The sequence below is a fragment of the Musa acuminata genome, chromosome BXJ1-4 (assembly GCF_036884655.1).
Source record: "Musa acuminata AAA Group cultivar baxijiao chromosome BXJ1-4, Cavendish_Baxijiao_AAA, whole genome shotgun sequence".
NCBI lineage: Eukaryota > Viridiplantae > Streptophyta > Magnoliopsida > Zingiberales > Musaceae > Musa > Musa acuminata.
Window position 1 is genome coordinate 25,447,946 of NC_088330.1, and position 16,185 is coordinate 25,464,130.

The 16,185-nt window shown below is 41.2% G+C and overlaps 3 protein-coding genes across 3 annotated transcripts; all 3 read left to right on the plus strand.

Annotated features, from left to right (window-relative positions):
• The first annotated feature begins 5,849 nt into the window (after nucleotides 1–5,849).
• On the plus strand, nucleotides 5,850–6,790 carry LOC103981838 (LOB domain-containing protein 1-like). The gene is made up of 2 exons (XM_009398589.3): nucleotides 5,850–6,164; nucleotides 6,293–6,790. The coding sequence occupies exons 1-2, from the start codon at nucleotides 5,877–5,879 to the stop codon at nucleotides 6,623–6,625; spliced, it is 621 nt and encodes a 206-aa protein (XP_009396864.2). The 5' UTR covers nucleotides 5,850–5,876; the 3' UTR covers nucleotides 6,626–6,790.
• Nucleotides 6,791–8,545: 1,755 nt separating this feature from the next.
• On the plus strand, nucleotides 8,546–10,328 carry LOC103981837 (protein CANDIDATE G-PROTEIN COUPLED RECEPTOR 7). Its single transcript, XM_009398588.3, has one exon. The coding sequence runs from the start codon at nucleotides 8,756–8,758 to the stop codon at nucleotides 10,112–10,114; it is 1,359 nt and encodes a 452-aa protein (XP_009396863.1). The 5' UTR covers nucleotides 8,546–8,755; the 3' UTR covers nucleotides 10,115–10,328.
• A 2,975-nt stretch (nucleotides 10,329–13,303) lies between these two features.
• LOC135672478 (uncharacterized) lies at nucleotides 13,304–14,603 on the plus strand. The gene is made up of 3 exons (XM_065180955.1): nucleotides 13,304–13,844; nucleotides 13,921–14,076; nucleotides 14,192–14,603. Exons 1-3 carry the CDS (start codon nucleotides 13,425–13,427, stop codon nucleotides 14,462–14,464), a joined length of 849 nt encoding a protein of 282 aa, XP_065037027.1. The 5' UTR covers nucleotides 13,304–13,424; the 3' UTR covers nucleotides 14,465–14,603.
• The last annotated feature ends 1,582 nt before the right edge of the window (nucleotides 14,604–16,185 follow it).

Sequence of the window (16,185 nt, forward strand, 5' to 3'; positions counted from 1 at the left end):
TGATGAAGAGGAATCGGGCTATTTAACTGATAAGAAGAGGCGATTTGTTTACAGGATTATTGTGGCCGTGGTTGCCTGTGGTTAGGTGCCTAATTATCTGTTTCTCTGTCACGGAGCTTGTCGTCTTCATATTAATTTTATGCAGACCGGAGACGGAAGTAACATGTTTTCCTGGATCCGTGCGACAGAGAACAGTAACGGGAGGTCAATTATATATCGACATGAAGAGAGCAAGACCGCAGGTATCATTTATATGGTAATAAGAATGTCGGAAAAAGGTAAATTGGAAGTGTCGAACAGTAACTTATGATTTAGTAGTTATAGGGTGGTTGTCATTAGGTCCTATAAATAGGACAGTAGTTCATCTAGCAAGATACATTGAGAAAGAGAGATTGAGGAGAGGAAGATAGAGAGTCTGTGTGCATTTGGTATCTTTATTTTGTTTCTTCCTTGCTTCTCCATCCCCAACATTTGTGGTATTAGAGCCTAGTTTCCATCTGAACTGAGCATTATGGCTTTCAATGGCAATTCCGTGTCTCAACCCCTTATCCTCTTCTTCTCGGACAAAAGTTATGAATTTTGGAGTATCAAGATGAAGACTCTATTCAAGTCTCAAGATCTTTGGGACTTAATAGAGAATGGATATGCAGATCTAGATGACGAAATCAGGCTAAGGGAGAATAGAAAGAATGACTCAAAGGCATTGTTCTTCATTCAACAAGTTGTACATGAGACGATCTTCTCAAGAATTGCAGCAGCGACAACCTCAAAGCAAGCCCGGTTGATACTTCAAAATGAATTTCAAGGCTCATCAAGGGTGATTACGGTAAAACTTCAAACCTTCCGTCGTGAGTTTGAAATTTTGTTCATGAAAAGTAATGAATCGGTGCAAGATTTTCTTTCTCGAGTGACTGAAATTGTTAGTCAAATGAAATCTTATGGTGAACATCTTCCTGATCATATAATTGTTACAAAAGTTTTGAGAAGTTTAACTCTGAAATTTAATCATGTTGTTGCCGCAATTGAGGAATCAAAAGATTTATCTACTTATTCATTTGATGAACTAATGGGTTCTTTGCAAGCACATGAAGTAAGGTTGAACAGGTCACTTGAAAAAAGTGAAGAAAAAGCATTTCAGATTAAGGGAGAGTCTTCTATTTCAAAAGAAGACAGAAAATCAGCAGGAAGAGGACGTGGCAGAGGAGGATTTCGTGGTAGAGGAAATGGAAGAGGAAGAGGATACTTTGATGAACAAGGGCAATCAAATTATGATCAAAAAAATTACAAAAGTGGAATTCAATGTCACTATTGTAAAAAGTTTGGTCACATGAAGACAGATTGCTGGAAAAGAGAAAAGCAAGCAAGCTATATGGAGAAAAATGAAGAAAATAGTAAGTTGTTTATGACTCATTCATATGTTCATAACATCTCAAATGATATTTGATTTCTGAATAGTGGATGTTCTAATCATATGTCAGGCATAAAATCAATATTTAGAGATATTGATGAGACTCACAAGTTGAATGTTAGACTTGGAGATAACAAGCAGATCCAAGTGGAAGGGAAAGGAACAATTGAGGTGAAGACAAATCAAGGAAAGGTAAAATACCTTGATAATGTTTTCTTTGTTCCTACTTTATCACATAACTTGTTGAGTGTTGGACAATTAGTAAATGATGGATATTCAGTAATATTTGATGATGGTTCATGCACTATTAGAGATAAGAAATCTGGTTTGATTATAGTAAATGTTTGCATGACACAAAACAAGATGTTTCCACTTGATGTGTCAAATATTGAAAGACATGCGCTTATCACAACTCAAAAGAATGAGCCTAGTTTATGGCATTTAAGATATGGACACATTAACATTAAAGGTTTAAGGTTGTTAAGTCAAAAAGGAATGGTTTTTGGATTGCCTAAGATTAATACACTTGATGTATGTGAAGGATGTATTTATGGCAAACAAAGTAGAAAACCATTTCCTATTGGAAAAGCATGGAGAGCATCTAATTGTCTTAAATTAATTCATGCTGACTTATGTGGACCTATGAATACAAAATCATTTGGTGGAAGTCAATATTTTTTATTGTTTACGGATGATTATAGTCGCATGAGTTGGGTATATTTTTTGAAATTGAAATCTGAAACATTTGATAATTTTCGAAAGTTTAAGGCACTTGTAGAAATACAAAGTGGTAGATATATAAAGACACTTCGGACAGATAGAGGTGGTGAATTTTTATCTAATGAGTTTAGTTCTTTTTGTGAAGAAAATGGTATTCACAGAGAATTGACAGCACCATATACACCGGAGCAAAATGGTGTAGCTGAGCGTAAGAATCGGATTGTCGTTGAAATGGCAAGAAGTTTGCTTAAAGGAAAACATCTTCCAAATCAGTTTTGGGCAGAACCAGTTGCAACAGCAGTTTATTTGTTGAATATTTCACCAACAAAGGTTGTTATGAATCGAACTCCTTTTGAGGCTTGGTATGGTATGAAACCAAGTGTTAGACATCTAAGAATTTTTGGTTGTATTGCTTATGCTTTGGTGAATTCACAAAATCATCACAAGCTTGATAAAAAATCAGAGAAATACATTTTAATTGGTTATTCTTTACAATCTAAAGCATATCGATTATATAATCTTGTTAGTGGCAAAGTTATTATTAACAGAAATGTTATGTTTGATGAAAGGGCAAGTTGGAATTGGGAGACCAAGTTGGAATTGGGAGACCAATAAAGGTGAAACACAAATGCAGATTCCAGCAGAACTAGACACTCCGCAGAATCAAGTGACAGATCCTGCTCCAACAAATTCATCATCAACCTCACCCAATAGTAGTTCAAATTTGAATTCCTCAGATGAAACCCCTCCAAGAAATTTCAGATCACTGACAGAAATTTATAACTCAACATTTGCTTTGTTTATTTCAGATCCGATAACTTTTGATGAAGCAGTTAAAAAAGAGGAATGGAGAAAAGCAATGAAGGAGGAAATCAAGTCAACTGAGAAGAATGAAACAAACTTGGGAGCTAATGGATCTACCGAAAGAAAAGAAAGTGATTGGGTTAAAATGGATGTTCAAAACAAAATTTAAATGCAAATTATTTAGTTTCACTGATAGTGATTGTGCAGGAGCTTTAAAGAGTACTTCAGGCAAGTGGAGCCATCACAATGAAGTATTATGGAACGGATGAGCAAGTTACGGATATCCTCACCAAATCACTTCCATTTCGAAAGCATATTTATTTTATGTCGCAAATTGGTGTATGCAACTATGAATCAAGGGGGAGTGTTGAGATATGATTCATAGTTATCTATCTAGATTATTATCATGATCTAGTGGTTACATGATTATTTCAATAACCACTTGATCATGATCTAGTAGTTTCAATAACTACCTTATGATCTAGTAGTTATAGGGTGGTTATCATTAGGACCGTAGTTCATCTAGCAAGATACATTGAGAAAGAGAGATACATTGAGAAAGAGAGATTGGGGAGAGGAAGATAGAGAGTCTGTGTGCATTTGGTATCTTGTAAGTGTCTTTTCAATCCTCCTGCTTTTAATACTACATCAGTTTTCTTGAGTCAAAAGGATTCTTTTTACTCGTATCGTAGTATTCTGTTTCTTCCTTGCTCCTCCATCCTTTTTACTCGTATCGTAGTATTCTGTTTCTTCCTTGCTCGTCCATCCCCAACAGTGTATCTTTTTTTCTCTTCTCCTTTCCTGTTTGCATGCAGAGGTGCATGAGGTGTAATTTCTTTTTTCGTAGTGAAGATTCGTAAGAGGTGATACGCTGCTCTGAAGTTTAAGAGAAGAGAGTGCAAGTTTTACGTTCTGGAAATTTTGATTTGCTTCGTAAGGAAGCCGATGGAAAGAAGAGGATAATATTATGGTAGATGCAATGTTGTAGACGTGAACTCCCGTTGCTCTAGATTTTGGGAATGTTGGAACGTAACATCAATTGTATAGTCGGAGATGAGATGGGTCACGAGTCTTTTGTTCGTTTAGGACGACGGTGGAATACTCCCATCGCTAGATCTCGTCGCGTTTCGATCGAATTCTTGTTTCATGGCTCTTGCTTTCTCAGGGACCGCAACAAGGTGTCTCTTCCTGGGTGGAGCCTTGCCTTTCCGTTGCTCTCTTCCTCGTAGTTCTCTGCCGAGCAATTTGGTGGATAGAGCATTGGATCGATGACTCGAGTTGACATATCATAAATTCAATCACACTCGAGGAAGAAGAGGAAAGAAATCGAAAAAATTAAGAACAAGACGATTTTGTCAATCCATAATGACTCACAGCCATAAGAAACAAGAAGAAATAGATAAGCTAGATGATGGGATACATGTTCCAAGAATTTTACTGAATACACTCACGATATCAAGCATGGAATAATAAACGGATTCACTAAATAGCCTCAGTCAAACCAAGATTCATGATACTTTTATTTGAATGAATTGGCATGCAAGAGAGAGAGAGAGAGAGAGAGAGAGAGAGAGAGAGAGAGAGAGAGAGAGAGAGAGAGAGAGAGAGAGTATTACTTGTTAAAAATTTCTTATCATCATGGTAGACTAAACATACGATCTGTTTGGTACAAAGTACATAAACATGCATAGTCCTATTGCACTGATGCTATTATATATAGTCGATTACACTAATGCTATTACTTGTCAATATAAGCACATGACAGGCTTTCAGCCCAAGATTCATTCTAGAGTTCATTATTTGGGTCTCAACCCCTATCATCACATCAGGTTTGATGATGATTGACTAAGTCTATACTCCAAAATTACGTGGACTTTTGGTAAGATATAAATGGCCTCCAGTTGGTAAATCCACTCTACTTTGTTTTCTCCTCCATCCGACAATATGCGTGGAAGGGAGCTAATCACATCAAAGAGGTTAACATTGCATGTCGGCACGCAGACAGATGGAGTGCGAGCACATGTAGTATCGTCTGTAAAGAACACAGCGTCGCCCGTGAGTGGGAAACTACTGATGTCGGAGAAGAAAGTGAACCTAAAATGCCGCGTGGGCCGTTCCTTCCTGGGAAAGGAGGACTCCGTGGTACCATCCATCCATCATCATGCGGATTACCAAAACACGCGACAGAACACTTAATCGCCAAGGAATCCTCAGTTTGTGTCGAAACACACATATCTTATCGCCCGTGTCTCGTAGTTTCCGCAGAACGGATTATGTGAAATCATCCAGAATGAGATCCTACGATCGATGCAAGTCAAATGGCATGGCGATAAGAAGTTTGGGGGGATGGGTAGGTCCACACGGCGACAAGAAGAAGAAGAAGAAGAAGAAGAAGAAGAAGCCTGTTTTCTCGTATGTGCATGCGAAAATAAACGGTTGCTTTCCTGTGCCAAACAACGAGCCGCCTCTTCACCTACATTTTGACGAAACCCTGTGCGTTTAGGTCGGCAGTCACTTCCCTCTGACAGGGACTAGGAAACGCCTCAGCCCTCCGCCGTCGCAAAACCATATGCTTTATTTATTAATGCAAATAGAGCTCGATGCTTATTGTTCTAACAAACAAATTTTAATTAATCAAAGCATTCTTCCCTCCCTTTCTATGACCGGTGACATATTAATGTCAAAACTAGTAGGTACATCAGCTGACTCCTTGGCACCAGAAATGTCTAACCCAATCAGCAGGGGATTCTTCCAGCATTAAGAGGATGAGTAGAAATTGCATGGGTCAATTAGTAACCATATTTTAAAGATCGATACACTCACTCCATCTGAAAACTTCAGAAAAGAAAATATTTTCCATGTGGGAGGCCACTAAATTAAGGTCAGCTTTCTCACTAAATTACTTGGATTAGCCTGTCTTCTCGTTTCCCTCCCTGTCCTTTATATGTTCTCACTGGTTCATGACGCTCTCACCATTCTCTTTCTCTTATCCATGGACGCGAGTAACACCTTCTGCCGTTCGACTTCCTCTCCTTTCCCTTCTACCTCCCCTCTGCCCAAACCGCCGATCCATCATCCCGTCGTCCACAGCCCTTGTGCAGCTTGCAAGATCCTCCGCCGGCGATGCTCCGGTGGCTGCGTGCTCGCGCCTTATTTTCCTCCCACCGAACCTCTCGAGTTCACCACCGCACATCGAGTGTTCGGCGCCAGCAACATCATCAAATTCTTGCAAGTAATTAATCCTCTTCGTTAGCTTTTCGTGCATTCCGCCTCTTGAGCTAGATAGCATGTCCAACTCTAGCCGTACACGCCCATTCCAATCCGGTTAATGATTCGATCGATTGTATCATGACACTACAGGAGCTTCCGGAGATCCAGAGAGCAGATGCTGCGAGCAGCCTGGTGTACGAGGCCAACGCGCGCGCCAGGGATCCCGTGTACGGGAGCGCTGGAATCATCTACCAGCTCCAGAGACAAGCGGAGGGGCTGCAGTCCCAACTGGCACGGGTGCGGGCCGAGCTGGCGGCCATGCAGGCACAGCATGAAAACCTCATATCCATCCTCTCCGTGAAACCGTGGCCATTTCCCGCTGGCTTCGAGGAACACTACAGTCCTTACATGTATCGTGGTGGTTTTTCTTCCTTAGACGAGTACAGCCAGGCCTCCATGTGGGAGGAATCCCTGTGGGCATGAAGGGCGGGGGAGGCCTTGTGATTTCCTTGCTGCTTCTGCGTAGACTTTGGTGTGATTCCTTTCTCCAAGGAAGAAGAATTCCGTCCTTTCTCGAAAGACGACTCTGGTGTCTCATCTTGGTCTTTGACTTTCTTCTGTACCTTTCATGCCGGCAAGGGGATGATAAAATTCATCTCGTCTCTTCTTCTCGAAAAGAGTACGCGGTGATTGTGTGAATTAATCACGGTTGGATCTCTAAAACATTTTGTGAAAAATGCAGATGACGAGACCAACTTCGGTTCATTGCTACCCACTCCATTGAAAATTTAAAAGTATGCATGTCCGACAAACTCCATACTATCTTACTATTCGTATCCAACGAATCTTCGCTGATGGTTAGGATAATCTTTATCTTAGTATTCTTGAAAAATAAATTTAGTGTATAAGATGAGGAAAGTAATTTTAAGATGATAATTTTATAAATATTTCAACTCTTCCTACAAATTTATTTATAGTAATATCATACTATTCTTAGATTATTTCATAAATATTATTATTAAACGCTTTGAGAATTTTCCTTGATGATGGGGATCTAAACCGGTTAACAAGACATTGAGAGCCTACGCTACCTCTCTCCCATGGTCGTCGATTGGAGCGTGATCCTGAAAAGGTCACGTGAGTCAATCATCGATACACGACAACTATGCTCCTTCTCCTGATTTTCCCTTCGATTGGATCGTCTATCGTTAGCGACCCATCGCTCTCAACCATGATTTCGGAAAGACTTGCATGCTTGATCGCAAGAAACATTAATCATAGACGATGTGGCCCAGCTTTCCTCTTTGGGCGCCTAACACCAAGTCTCATCGACATAAATAAGCCCCCTGATGATGTGGGGGGTTCCGGGGGGACGAGTGATCGATCATCCTCCATCGATCGATTAAGTATATAAGGCAAGGTCATTACTGTGACCATTACTTTACTAATTTTACCATCGGAAGGGTTGGGTCGGAAATATCCCTTAACGCTGATCGCTTGTGCAAGGACTTTGGTGGGAGCATAGATGTACCTTGCAGCAACACTTATCCTGCTCCAAGTGAACAAGAAGCATCTTGGGTCAATGCTAACTAAATCCTCTTCCTACTCTTCCACCATCCCCACATACCCTCTCGAAGACCTCCGGGACGATTTTATGTCTTTGGGATTAGACCAAATCGGAATATCCCCATCGATCGACGACATCCGCACATTAACACTTTTCTTATCTTTTATGATAAAAAAAGATAATCACAAATTTTCTTCTTGTTATTTATGATAAAAAAAGAATCGTAGATTTCATTCTCATCATTTATAACGAGAAAACAATCGCAAACTTCATTCGTACTATTTTACCTTTTAACATATAGAAAGACGGAAAGAACTTCTTTTGACTATTCGCATCTACACTTTTATACCTTGAATTATGAAAGGATAAAGTTAAAATTATTTTTTCGATCTCCATCTTTATACAGGTAACACATAAGAAACTCAATGTTTTCAGCTTAAATAGTCCTACGTTTATAACGTTGGATTGATTAAAACGTTAATAATATTTTTTTCTCTGACTTCAAACCTCGTGAGAAATGGCAAAGAGCCTTCTCTCGATTTTTAGTGTTTAAGAAATGGCAAACGCGGTGGAATAGCACGTAAAGAGCTGCTATTCCAACCCACGACCGTGACTTCAATAACAGACCCCGAGGGATTCTGACCATTGCTTGAGATATTGACGGCTGCGATCGTCTGCCCCCCAGACCCCGTAGAAAACCAGCTGTGGTCAACGCCAAACCTCCATTTCTAGTGTAATTTATCCTCAAATATCTCCCCTTTATACCGCCCCTGCAGCGTTTGTTTTGTTCACCGACAGACCCACAAACCATCATCACGGATCCGACGTCTGTTTCTTTCTCTAAATTGTTCCTCTGTCACAACATACCTCACAAAGACCCCTCAACTCCGTCTTCCACCTCGCCCAGAGACTCCCACCACCACCATCTTGACCACCCGCGCCGGAGCCATCGTTCACCATCCCCTGATCCGTCGCCGCCTCCTCCTCCATCGTCCGCGCGATCGACAGCCGTCGACTCCCCGTCGGAACGTATAATTTTTGTTGCCATGGCCGGATCCCTCCGTCTTCCTTTTTTCCGGTTCCACTTCCTCCTCCTCCTCCTTGCTTTGATCTATCCTTCCAAGGCGGAGATCAAGACCCTAGATATTTCCAGCGACTCCCGCCAGATCATCCTCTTCGAGAAGTTCGGGTTCAACCAGCGCGGCACCGTCTCAATTTCTCTCTCGGGCGTCTCCTCTTCCTCATCCTCCGCGGCCGCCCCTACAGTCGACCCTTCCCTCCTTGGATTCTTCCTCATCTCCGATGAGAGCCTCATCCAGGCCGCCTACTACTCGCAGCAGAACCCTAACCCTAGCTCGTACCCCGACTGTGTCCTCATGAGCCCATACGTCCACGTCCTCTTCAACTTCAGAGATCTCTCCCCTCCGCTGCCCGCCGGCGCTTATAACCACTCTTTCAATGTCACCCAGCCAGATGAGTACAGCCTCTACTTCGCAAATTGCGCCTCTGATGCCGCCGCAGTCTCCATGTCGGTCCGCACCGAGATGTACAACGCCCGCTCTGACGGCTCGCCCGACTACCTTTCCGTGGGCCAGTCCCCCGTGCCCTCTCTCTACACCTTTTTCGCGGTCGCCTATGCCGTCTTCCTCGGCCTGTGGATCTACCTCACCCTGTTCCAGGACCGGCTCTCCGCACACCGGATCCACCATCTGATGTCCGGGCTTCTGCTCACCAAGGCCCTCTACCTCGTCTTCGCCGCCGAAGACCAGCACTACATCCGGAAGACCGGCACCCCGCACGGGTGGGACGTCCCCTTCTACCTCTTCCAGTTCCTGAAAGGCGTTCTCCTGTTCACTGTTATCGTCCTCATTGGCACCGGGTGGTCCTTCCTCAAGCCCTTCCTCCAAGAGCGTGAGAAGAAGGTGCTGATGATCGTGATCCCGCTCCAGATAATAGCTAACATTGCTTCCGTCGTGATCGGCGAGACTGGGCCATTCATTAAGGACTGGGTCACATGGAATCAGGTGTTCCTCCTCATCGACATCATCTGCTGCTGCGCCGTCCTGTTTCCGATCATCTGGTCCATCAGATCTCTGCGGGAGACATCGAAGACCGATGGGAAGGCTGCGAGGAACCTCAAGAAGCTCACACTTTTCCGACAGTTTTACATCATTGTGATTGGATATCTGTACTTCACGAGGATTGTTGTGTATGCATTGAAGACGATAGCATCGTACAAGTACCGCTGGGTGAGTGTGGCAGCTGAGGAGACTGTGAGCCTTTTGTTCTATATATTCATGTTCAATATGTTTCGGCCGGCAGAGAGGAACCAGTACTTTGTGCTCGATGAAGAAGAAGAAGAAGCTGCAGAATTGGCACTCCGTGAGGAAGAGTTTGAGCTTTGATGGACATTGAGAAGGAGGTGAACTTATGTGGGAACTTCCTGGTGCGATCTTCACAGTGATTTCATATTCTTGCTATAGGATTAAAAAAAGGTTATAATGTATTGTACTCTATTTTGGTTTGATTGGCACTTTGATAATCTCTGAACGCTCTCTTTTGCTTTGACTTGATCTGTCATGGAGCTTAAGTATAAAGTCTTCTATGTTTGAGGCTTTATAGTATGCATTGCATGGACAAATCAAGAATATTTAGATGGAATTTTAAATTTCTAATCGCATGTGTGTTCTTTTCTATCATATAGTTATTTCTTTAAATAGAAATATTTAGAGGAACAATATAAAATAACTCTTGTTTTTTAAGATAGTCTATATTGTAGTGCTTGGTTAATTTACTTGACGAGGGCTATGGGATAGATTGATTAAGGTAAGTGAACTGTAAGAATATAGAGTTTGTTGATGCAGAGGGTAGGAGTTCTTATGACACATCTTAGTCTTTGGACAATTTAGATCACTTTAAAATATTCAGATTCCTAATTTAGATATCTTTTCTATTGAATCTAAGGTGCAAGGATCCATCTTGGTCTTCTGACATGGGGCTTAGTTGCTCCCTCTCTTTTGAATATTATACACATGATTATGTTTTGATGCTTTGGAATAAAAGTGGTTGTTAAAGATTTGTTGAAGCCCACAATATCTCTTTCAATGGTTACTCTTTTCTTATGCATCATGGATAATCTGTTTAGTACTGATGGGGATTGTGGTGAAGGAGGATGGTAAAATCCTTACAGGAGAATTGATGGGTGAAAATTTGAGCTCAAACAATGATATGACTAGAATAAGATTATTGAAACTCTTCTGTGTACTTGCTTTTCCATTTATTAATGCCTTTCATACTGAAGTTCAATTGACGTTTTTTTCTGTTGATTCATTGGCATAATGGTTTGTTGATTTTGCAATCTTTTTTCTTTATATCCTAAATATATATGTAGTGATCCTTATTGTCCACAGGGCATGTATATATAACCGAACAAGAAAATTTTTGTTCTTTAACCTTTGTTACGAGGGAACTTTTAAAATTCTTTACTAGAGGGAAATTTCCAAGCTAAAGGACCAAGATTAGCCAAACTTTTTGTTGAGCAAGTGATTGTCAAAAAAAAAAGGAAATGAGATTGTGGAACGCAATTTATTTATTTATTTGTTGGTCTCTTCTGATGCATAGAAGTTTTGGTATGATTTTCCTTCTCTTTGTTGTGAATCTGTTGATAAATTTTCATTTTTTATCGTAAACAACTCTCTTCAAAGCTTAGCAGAATGTCCTCGGAGAAAAAAAAATGCAAAGGTTATGAACTAACTAGTAGACACTGAGAGAAGAAGGCATAAAAGTCCATGAATTGTATGTGCACTTGATAGTAATGTCATCCTTCTAATTTCATATTCTTCTTCTTTTTCGGTACTAAATGTTGCGGAACCAAGCAGAAGACATTAACAAAGCAGAGTAGGATAACAATTACTGTTGGTCAACAAAGTTGTACTTCATTTAAATTTATCGAAGATGAGTCCGATGATCTTCGTTCGATACTAATCTATTGGTTCGCTCAGATTCTAAGTATGCTTTTTCCGGCATTCTTAGGTGTGTTTTTTATTTTCTAATTTTTTGTTGAAGAATTGATTTAAAAATTCTTAGAAGTTAGGCCTTTCAATCTACCAGCTAGCTTGACACATTTCGTGGGGAAAACCCTTTTTGCCTTAATCTTCTTATTTTCTCACCAGAAATTTGGGTACTTTATATTAGAGAGTTGTGTTGGACACAGATTCAAATATGAAACTTTTATGGTACTCTCTTGATGTAGTCTGTAGTCTTGTATTTTGTGTTGTTACCTATATCAATGGGGCAAAGTGTCAGCAGACTCTTAAATTATTTCCTTCTATTAAAGTCGACATTAGCTCCTTGTGCTTAATGGATGTGCAGACACTTTATATTTCAGCGGATAAGGTAACCTATTCTGAACTTGGTGATTGGTCTTATTATTGGCTTGTTTTAACTCTGCAATCTTTTCGTATAATGATAATAAGATAATCTTTAGGATCAGTCGCATGCTGTTGTATCCAGAAACAGTTTGGGTGTCACACCGGTTGCCTGCGATATCATCCACCGGTTTCATAGGATTTCTGTTGGTTTAAATTTTGACAGGTTGCCTACCCACTTCTTTCATTAGCAAGTCATTGAAATTAGTGTAGTGTTCCGATCAAGTGTAATATGCCTGTGCATCAAAGTAGTTCTATTTCACTCAAATATGTCAGAATGTATTTGTTGCTATAGTTCTTTTCTTTGTTGATCCTATGATCCACATTTCTTTGTTTGGTTTGTTCTTTTAATAGTAGTTTGATCTATCCTAGCACCGATTGCTTTCCGTTGCATTTGAATCCTTTTTTATTCATTTTTCTTAATCAAATCTGGAACTAACTCATGGCTTTCAGAATGGATGCATGATATATACACCTAGCCTTGATATGTATGCATCTCATCTGGTTCGCAGACTTGTGTATTCATATGATATGTCGATGCCTTGGCAGCACGGTCTATAAATGTTGTTCTTTGAGATACTCGGACGGGGGGAAGAGAGATTGCCGACACAAGTTGAAATATCTTGCACATGGTGTTTTTGTGGCTATTTTCTGGTTCTGTGAATTAAAATGTTCTGGCAGATGATGCAAAGGTGCACCTTACCTTGGGTCTAATAGCCAAAGCTTTTATTGACTCAACCTTAAATTTTGGTCTTAATAGCCATTCGAAGTCATCAAGTCAGGGATTGAACAGCCCAGATATCGTTAACATTAGATAGATAGATCTCTCTTTTTGTCTTTTGCGTCGCTTCCATTTGCTTTTAAATATTCTCGTTATATTTCTCTTTGTTCCTTGTTTTTTTTTTTTTTTTGTATTAATCTGTCTATACCCGTAACACCAATTTTTAATTCGTAAGGCTGTGTGCACACACGGAGAAACGCCTGCATCTAAAGGAGTTTGCGACTGCTCCAGGTGATCCGCTATTATGGACCCCCGACATGCGACATCCATCCGGATGTGTATTTATTTCAATGTACAAGTAGATGAGTGGGCGTGCAACGACATGTACTCTGATCTACCCCAGCGAAAATTGGCCTCGGTCCAGCTCCCACTGCCGCGTGGTCAACCTTTTGTGCACGTCATTCTTGATCCTGGTTCATCGGGCCCCACACCACCGAGCCTTCGTCCTCCCAAAATCACGATAAAGCCCGGCCCTCGGACACCCCGAGATGCACCCCCCGCCAAGCCATGTTTCATTCCTCCTCCTCCTCCTCCTCTGCCTCCTTCGTGGACCTCGACCTTTTGCCTCAGAGCTGCTGCCCCGCCGCGTCGCATGCCAGCGACGCCGCCACCACCCGTGGCCACTTCGACGGGAATTCCCCCACCCACCCTCCTCTCCTCTCCCCATCTCCTCCCTACTCCTCCTCCGCCCCGTCTAATTACTGTCTCTCCAGAAGTAGCAGCTCTCGCTCGCTTCCTCTCCACCACCACCACGGCTTCGTTCACTCCCACCCGCTGCCCTTCCTCTCTTCTCTCCAGAATCACCACCGGCAGCAGCAGCCACCTTTGACGCTGCTCACCTCGTCGTCCCCGCCCCCCACCTCACGCAACTTCATCGACTCGGATGCAGGTCCAGTGAGGCACGTCTTGAGCACCGGGAACATCCAGGTGAGCGAACAAAATCTGTGCGTTACTCGAACAAAACACGAACTTTGATCCTCCTTCGCGAGTTTGATCAAAACAGGGGATGGGCGGTGTCCTGGCTTCAGGGGAGAAGTACAACCAGGAAGGACGCGAAATTGTCGGGAGAGTGGGGCGGTACAGCGGCCAGGAGAGGAAGGAGAGGATCGAAAGGTACCGGAGCAAGCGAAACCAGAGGAATTTCCACAAGAAGATCACCGTGAGCACCGTTCCGTTCCATTTCTTCGTTATATATTATTTTTCACGTTACTCGATTACGACAACGTAATTTGTGAGGAAAATCGAATTTGTGACACTCACTTGTTTCCTTGCAGTACGCATGCAGGAAGACGTTTGCCGACAGCCGGCCGCGAGTCAAGGGTAGGTTCGCGAGGAACGGCGATCGGGAAGCGGAGACGGAACCAGAGGCCTCGCAGAGCAGCTATGTGGGCAATGACAGTTGCGAGCAGGCCCAGGGCTGCAGCGGAGTGGGCGATGACAGTGACTGGTCGAGGGAAATGCAGGCGGAGCTGGCGGCGGACGAGGAGGCCAAGTTCTTCACTGACGAGGACCTGTGGGCCGTCTTTTCGGTGAATCTTCTCGAGTGAGGGACAGAGAAAGACAGAAATAGAAGACAATTGATGGTGGGGTTTGATCGCCACATAGTGGGAGCCGCAAGTACAAGTAATATATGTTGTAGGTGTGTGTTGCGTCCGGGTGCGGCAGCAGCTCACGGTTTGAATCATAGTGTCGTTTCTGACCTTCCTTTCTCTCCTTCTCGGTTACTTCCTCGGAGTTCATGGCCTTCCCAACCAAGTCGACGTTATTTTAATGGACGTCTTTCCGTCGCAATGGGTTTTGTTGGATTTAATATTCACAGCCAAAAGAGAAGGAAGAATAGCGCAGGCAACAGAGGATTTGCTACGAAAAGGTCTGCTTTGCTTGCTTCATTGATGATGATAAAACCTTGCATTATAGATCGTATTAACAACAAACTGAAACATGCAAACTTCATTCCTTCTTTGCTTTGACCATTTGTAAGAAAATCGAATGAAAGATGAAGTATTTGTCTATCTAAGTTATATAGATAACAAAAAACAAATTACAGATAGCCTATCTTACCAAATGGCTCAAATTAAATTGGCTACAAAATATATTTGCAAGAAAAAAAAAGGAATTAGGTTGCAATTCTAGACCCAATTTCATCGTATTAACATAATTCAATCCACTGGAAGCGTGAGGAGTTTTGATCGATCGACGATAAAAACAAATATTTCCGGTTCTCTTTATCTCATTACGAGAAAATACGATGGAGCAAAAGGTAAAACTTTTCATCAATTCAAAATGATACGAGCGTGTCGAAAGAGAAGTGTTGTTTGTTTTTTGTTTTTGTTTGTAGGTACCGTTGTTCATCTTTAATGAAAGATCGAAGAAGAACAAAGTTGATAGGGGATTTATCGAACTATTAATAATGTCTAGCGCTGATGAGGAACTTTTTTTTTTGTTGTTAAATAGAAAGTCACTTAAAATTCCGTAATAGCTTGCTTATCACATCATCTTATTATAATTTTATTCTCATATGAGTGGATACTTAGGCATCTTCCTCAGCCACCTTGGACACCATATTATCAACTGCATGTTCCAATTAATTAAGTAAAAAATTATGATAAAAATCCCTCGATAAAGTTTATATTAGATCCAAATAAAAATCATCGAGGAACAATGTGTACGAAATAAAAATTTAAGAAAAAAAGGTGGAAGGGCACATTGACCAAAGACTAAATAATTATAGGCTGTCTAATAAAATAATAATAATAATAATCATAATTATGAGAAGTGAGTCTATGTAATCATCGAAAATATGTAAGTCGAAATATTACCCGAGGTCAAGGTGAAGATGACGAGATGACGAGCATACGAAGAAAGGAGACGATAGAGATTTTCATCATTTTCAAAGTCGATAATTATAATAAAAATATTAAGACAAAGGAATTCTTGACTACATCGAGGATCCCCATATGCTCATCATATTGATGACTTTGCAATGAAGGTATCTATCTGTATATTTTGTTAATCATAAGAGTAATATTTTTAATAAATTTTAAATATTAAAAATATGATGAATAAACAAATTGAGAGATATGTTTGGGTATTTGGTACCGACAATATCATACACTTTTACAACGATGAATTTAATAATTATTGTGCAAAGAAATGACATGAATAACTTCACACTCCACAACAGAATAGGGTAACATAGAGAATGAATCGTACCATGGGACGTTGCATGATCTCAAACATTGAACTTCTAAAGTCATTTTGGGCCAAG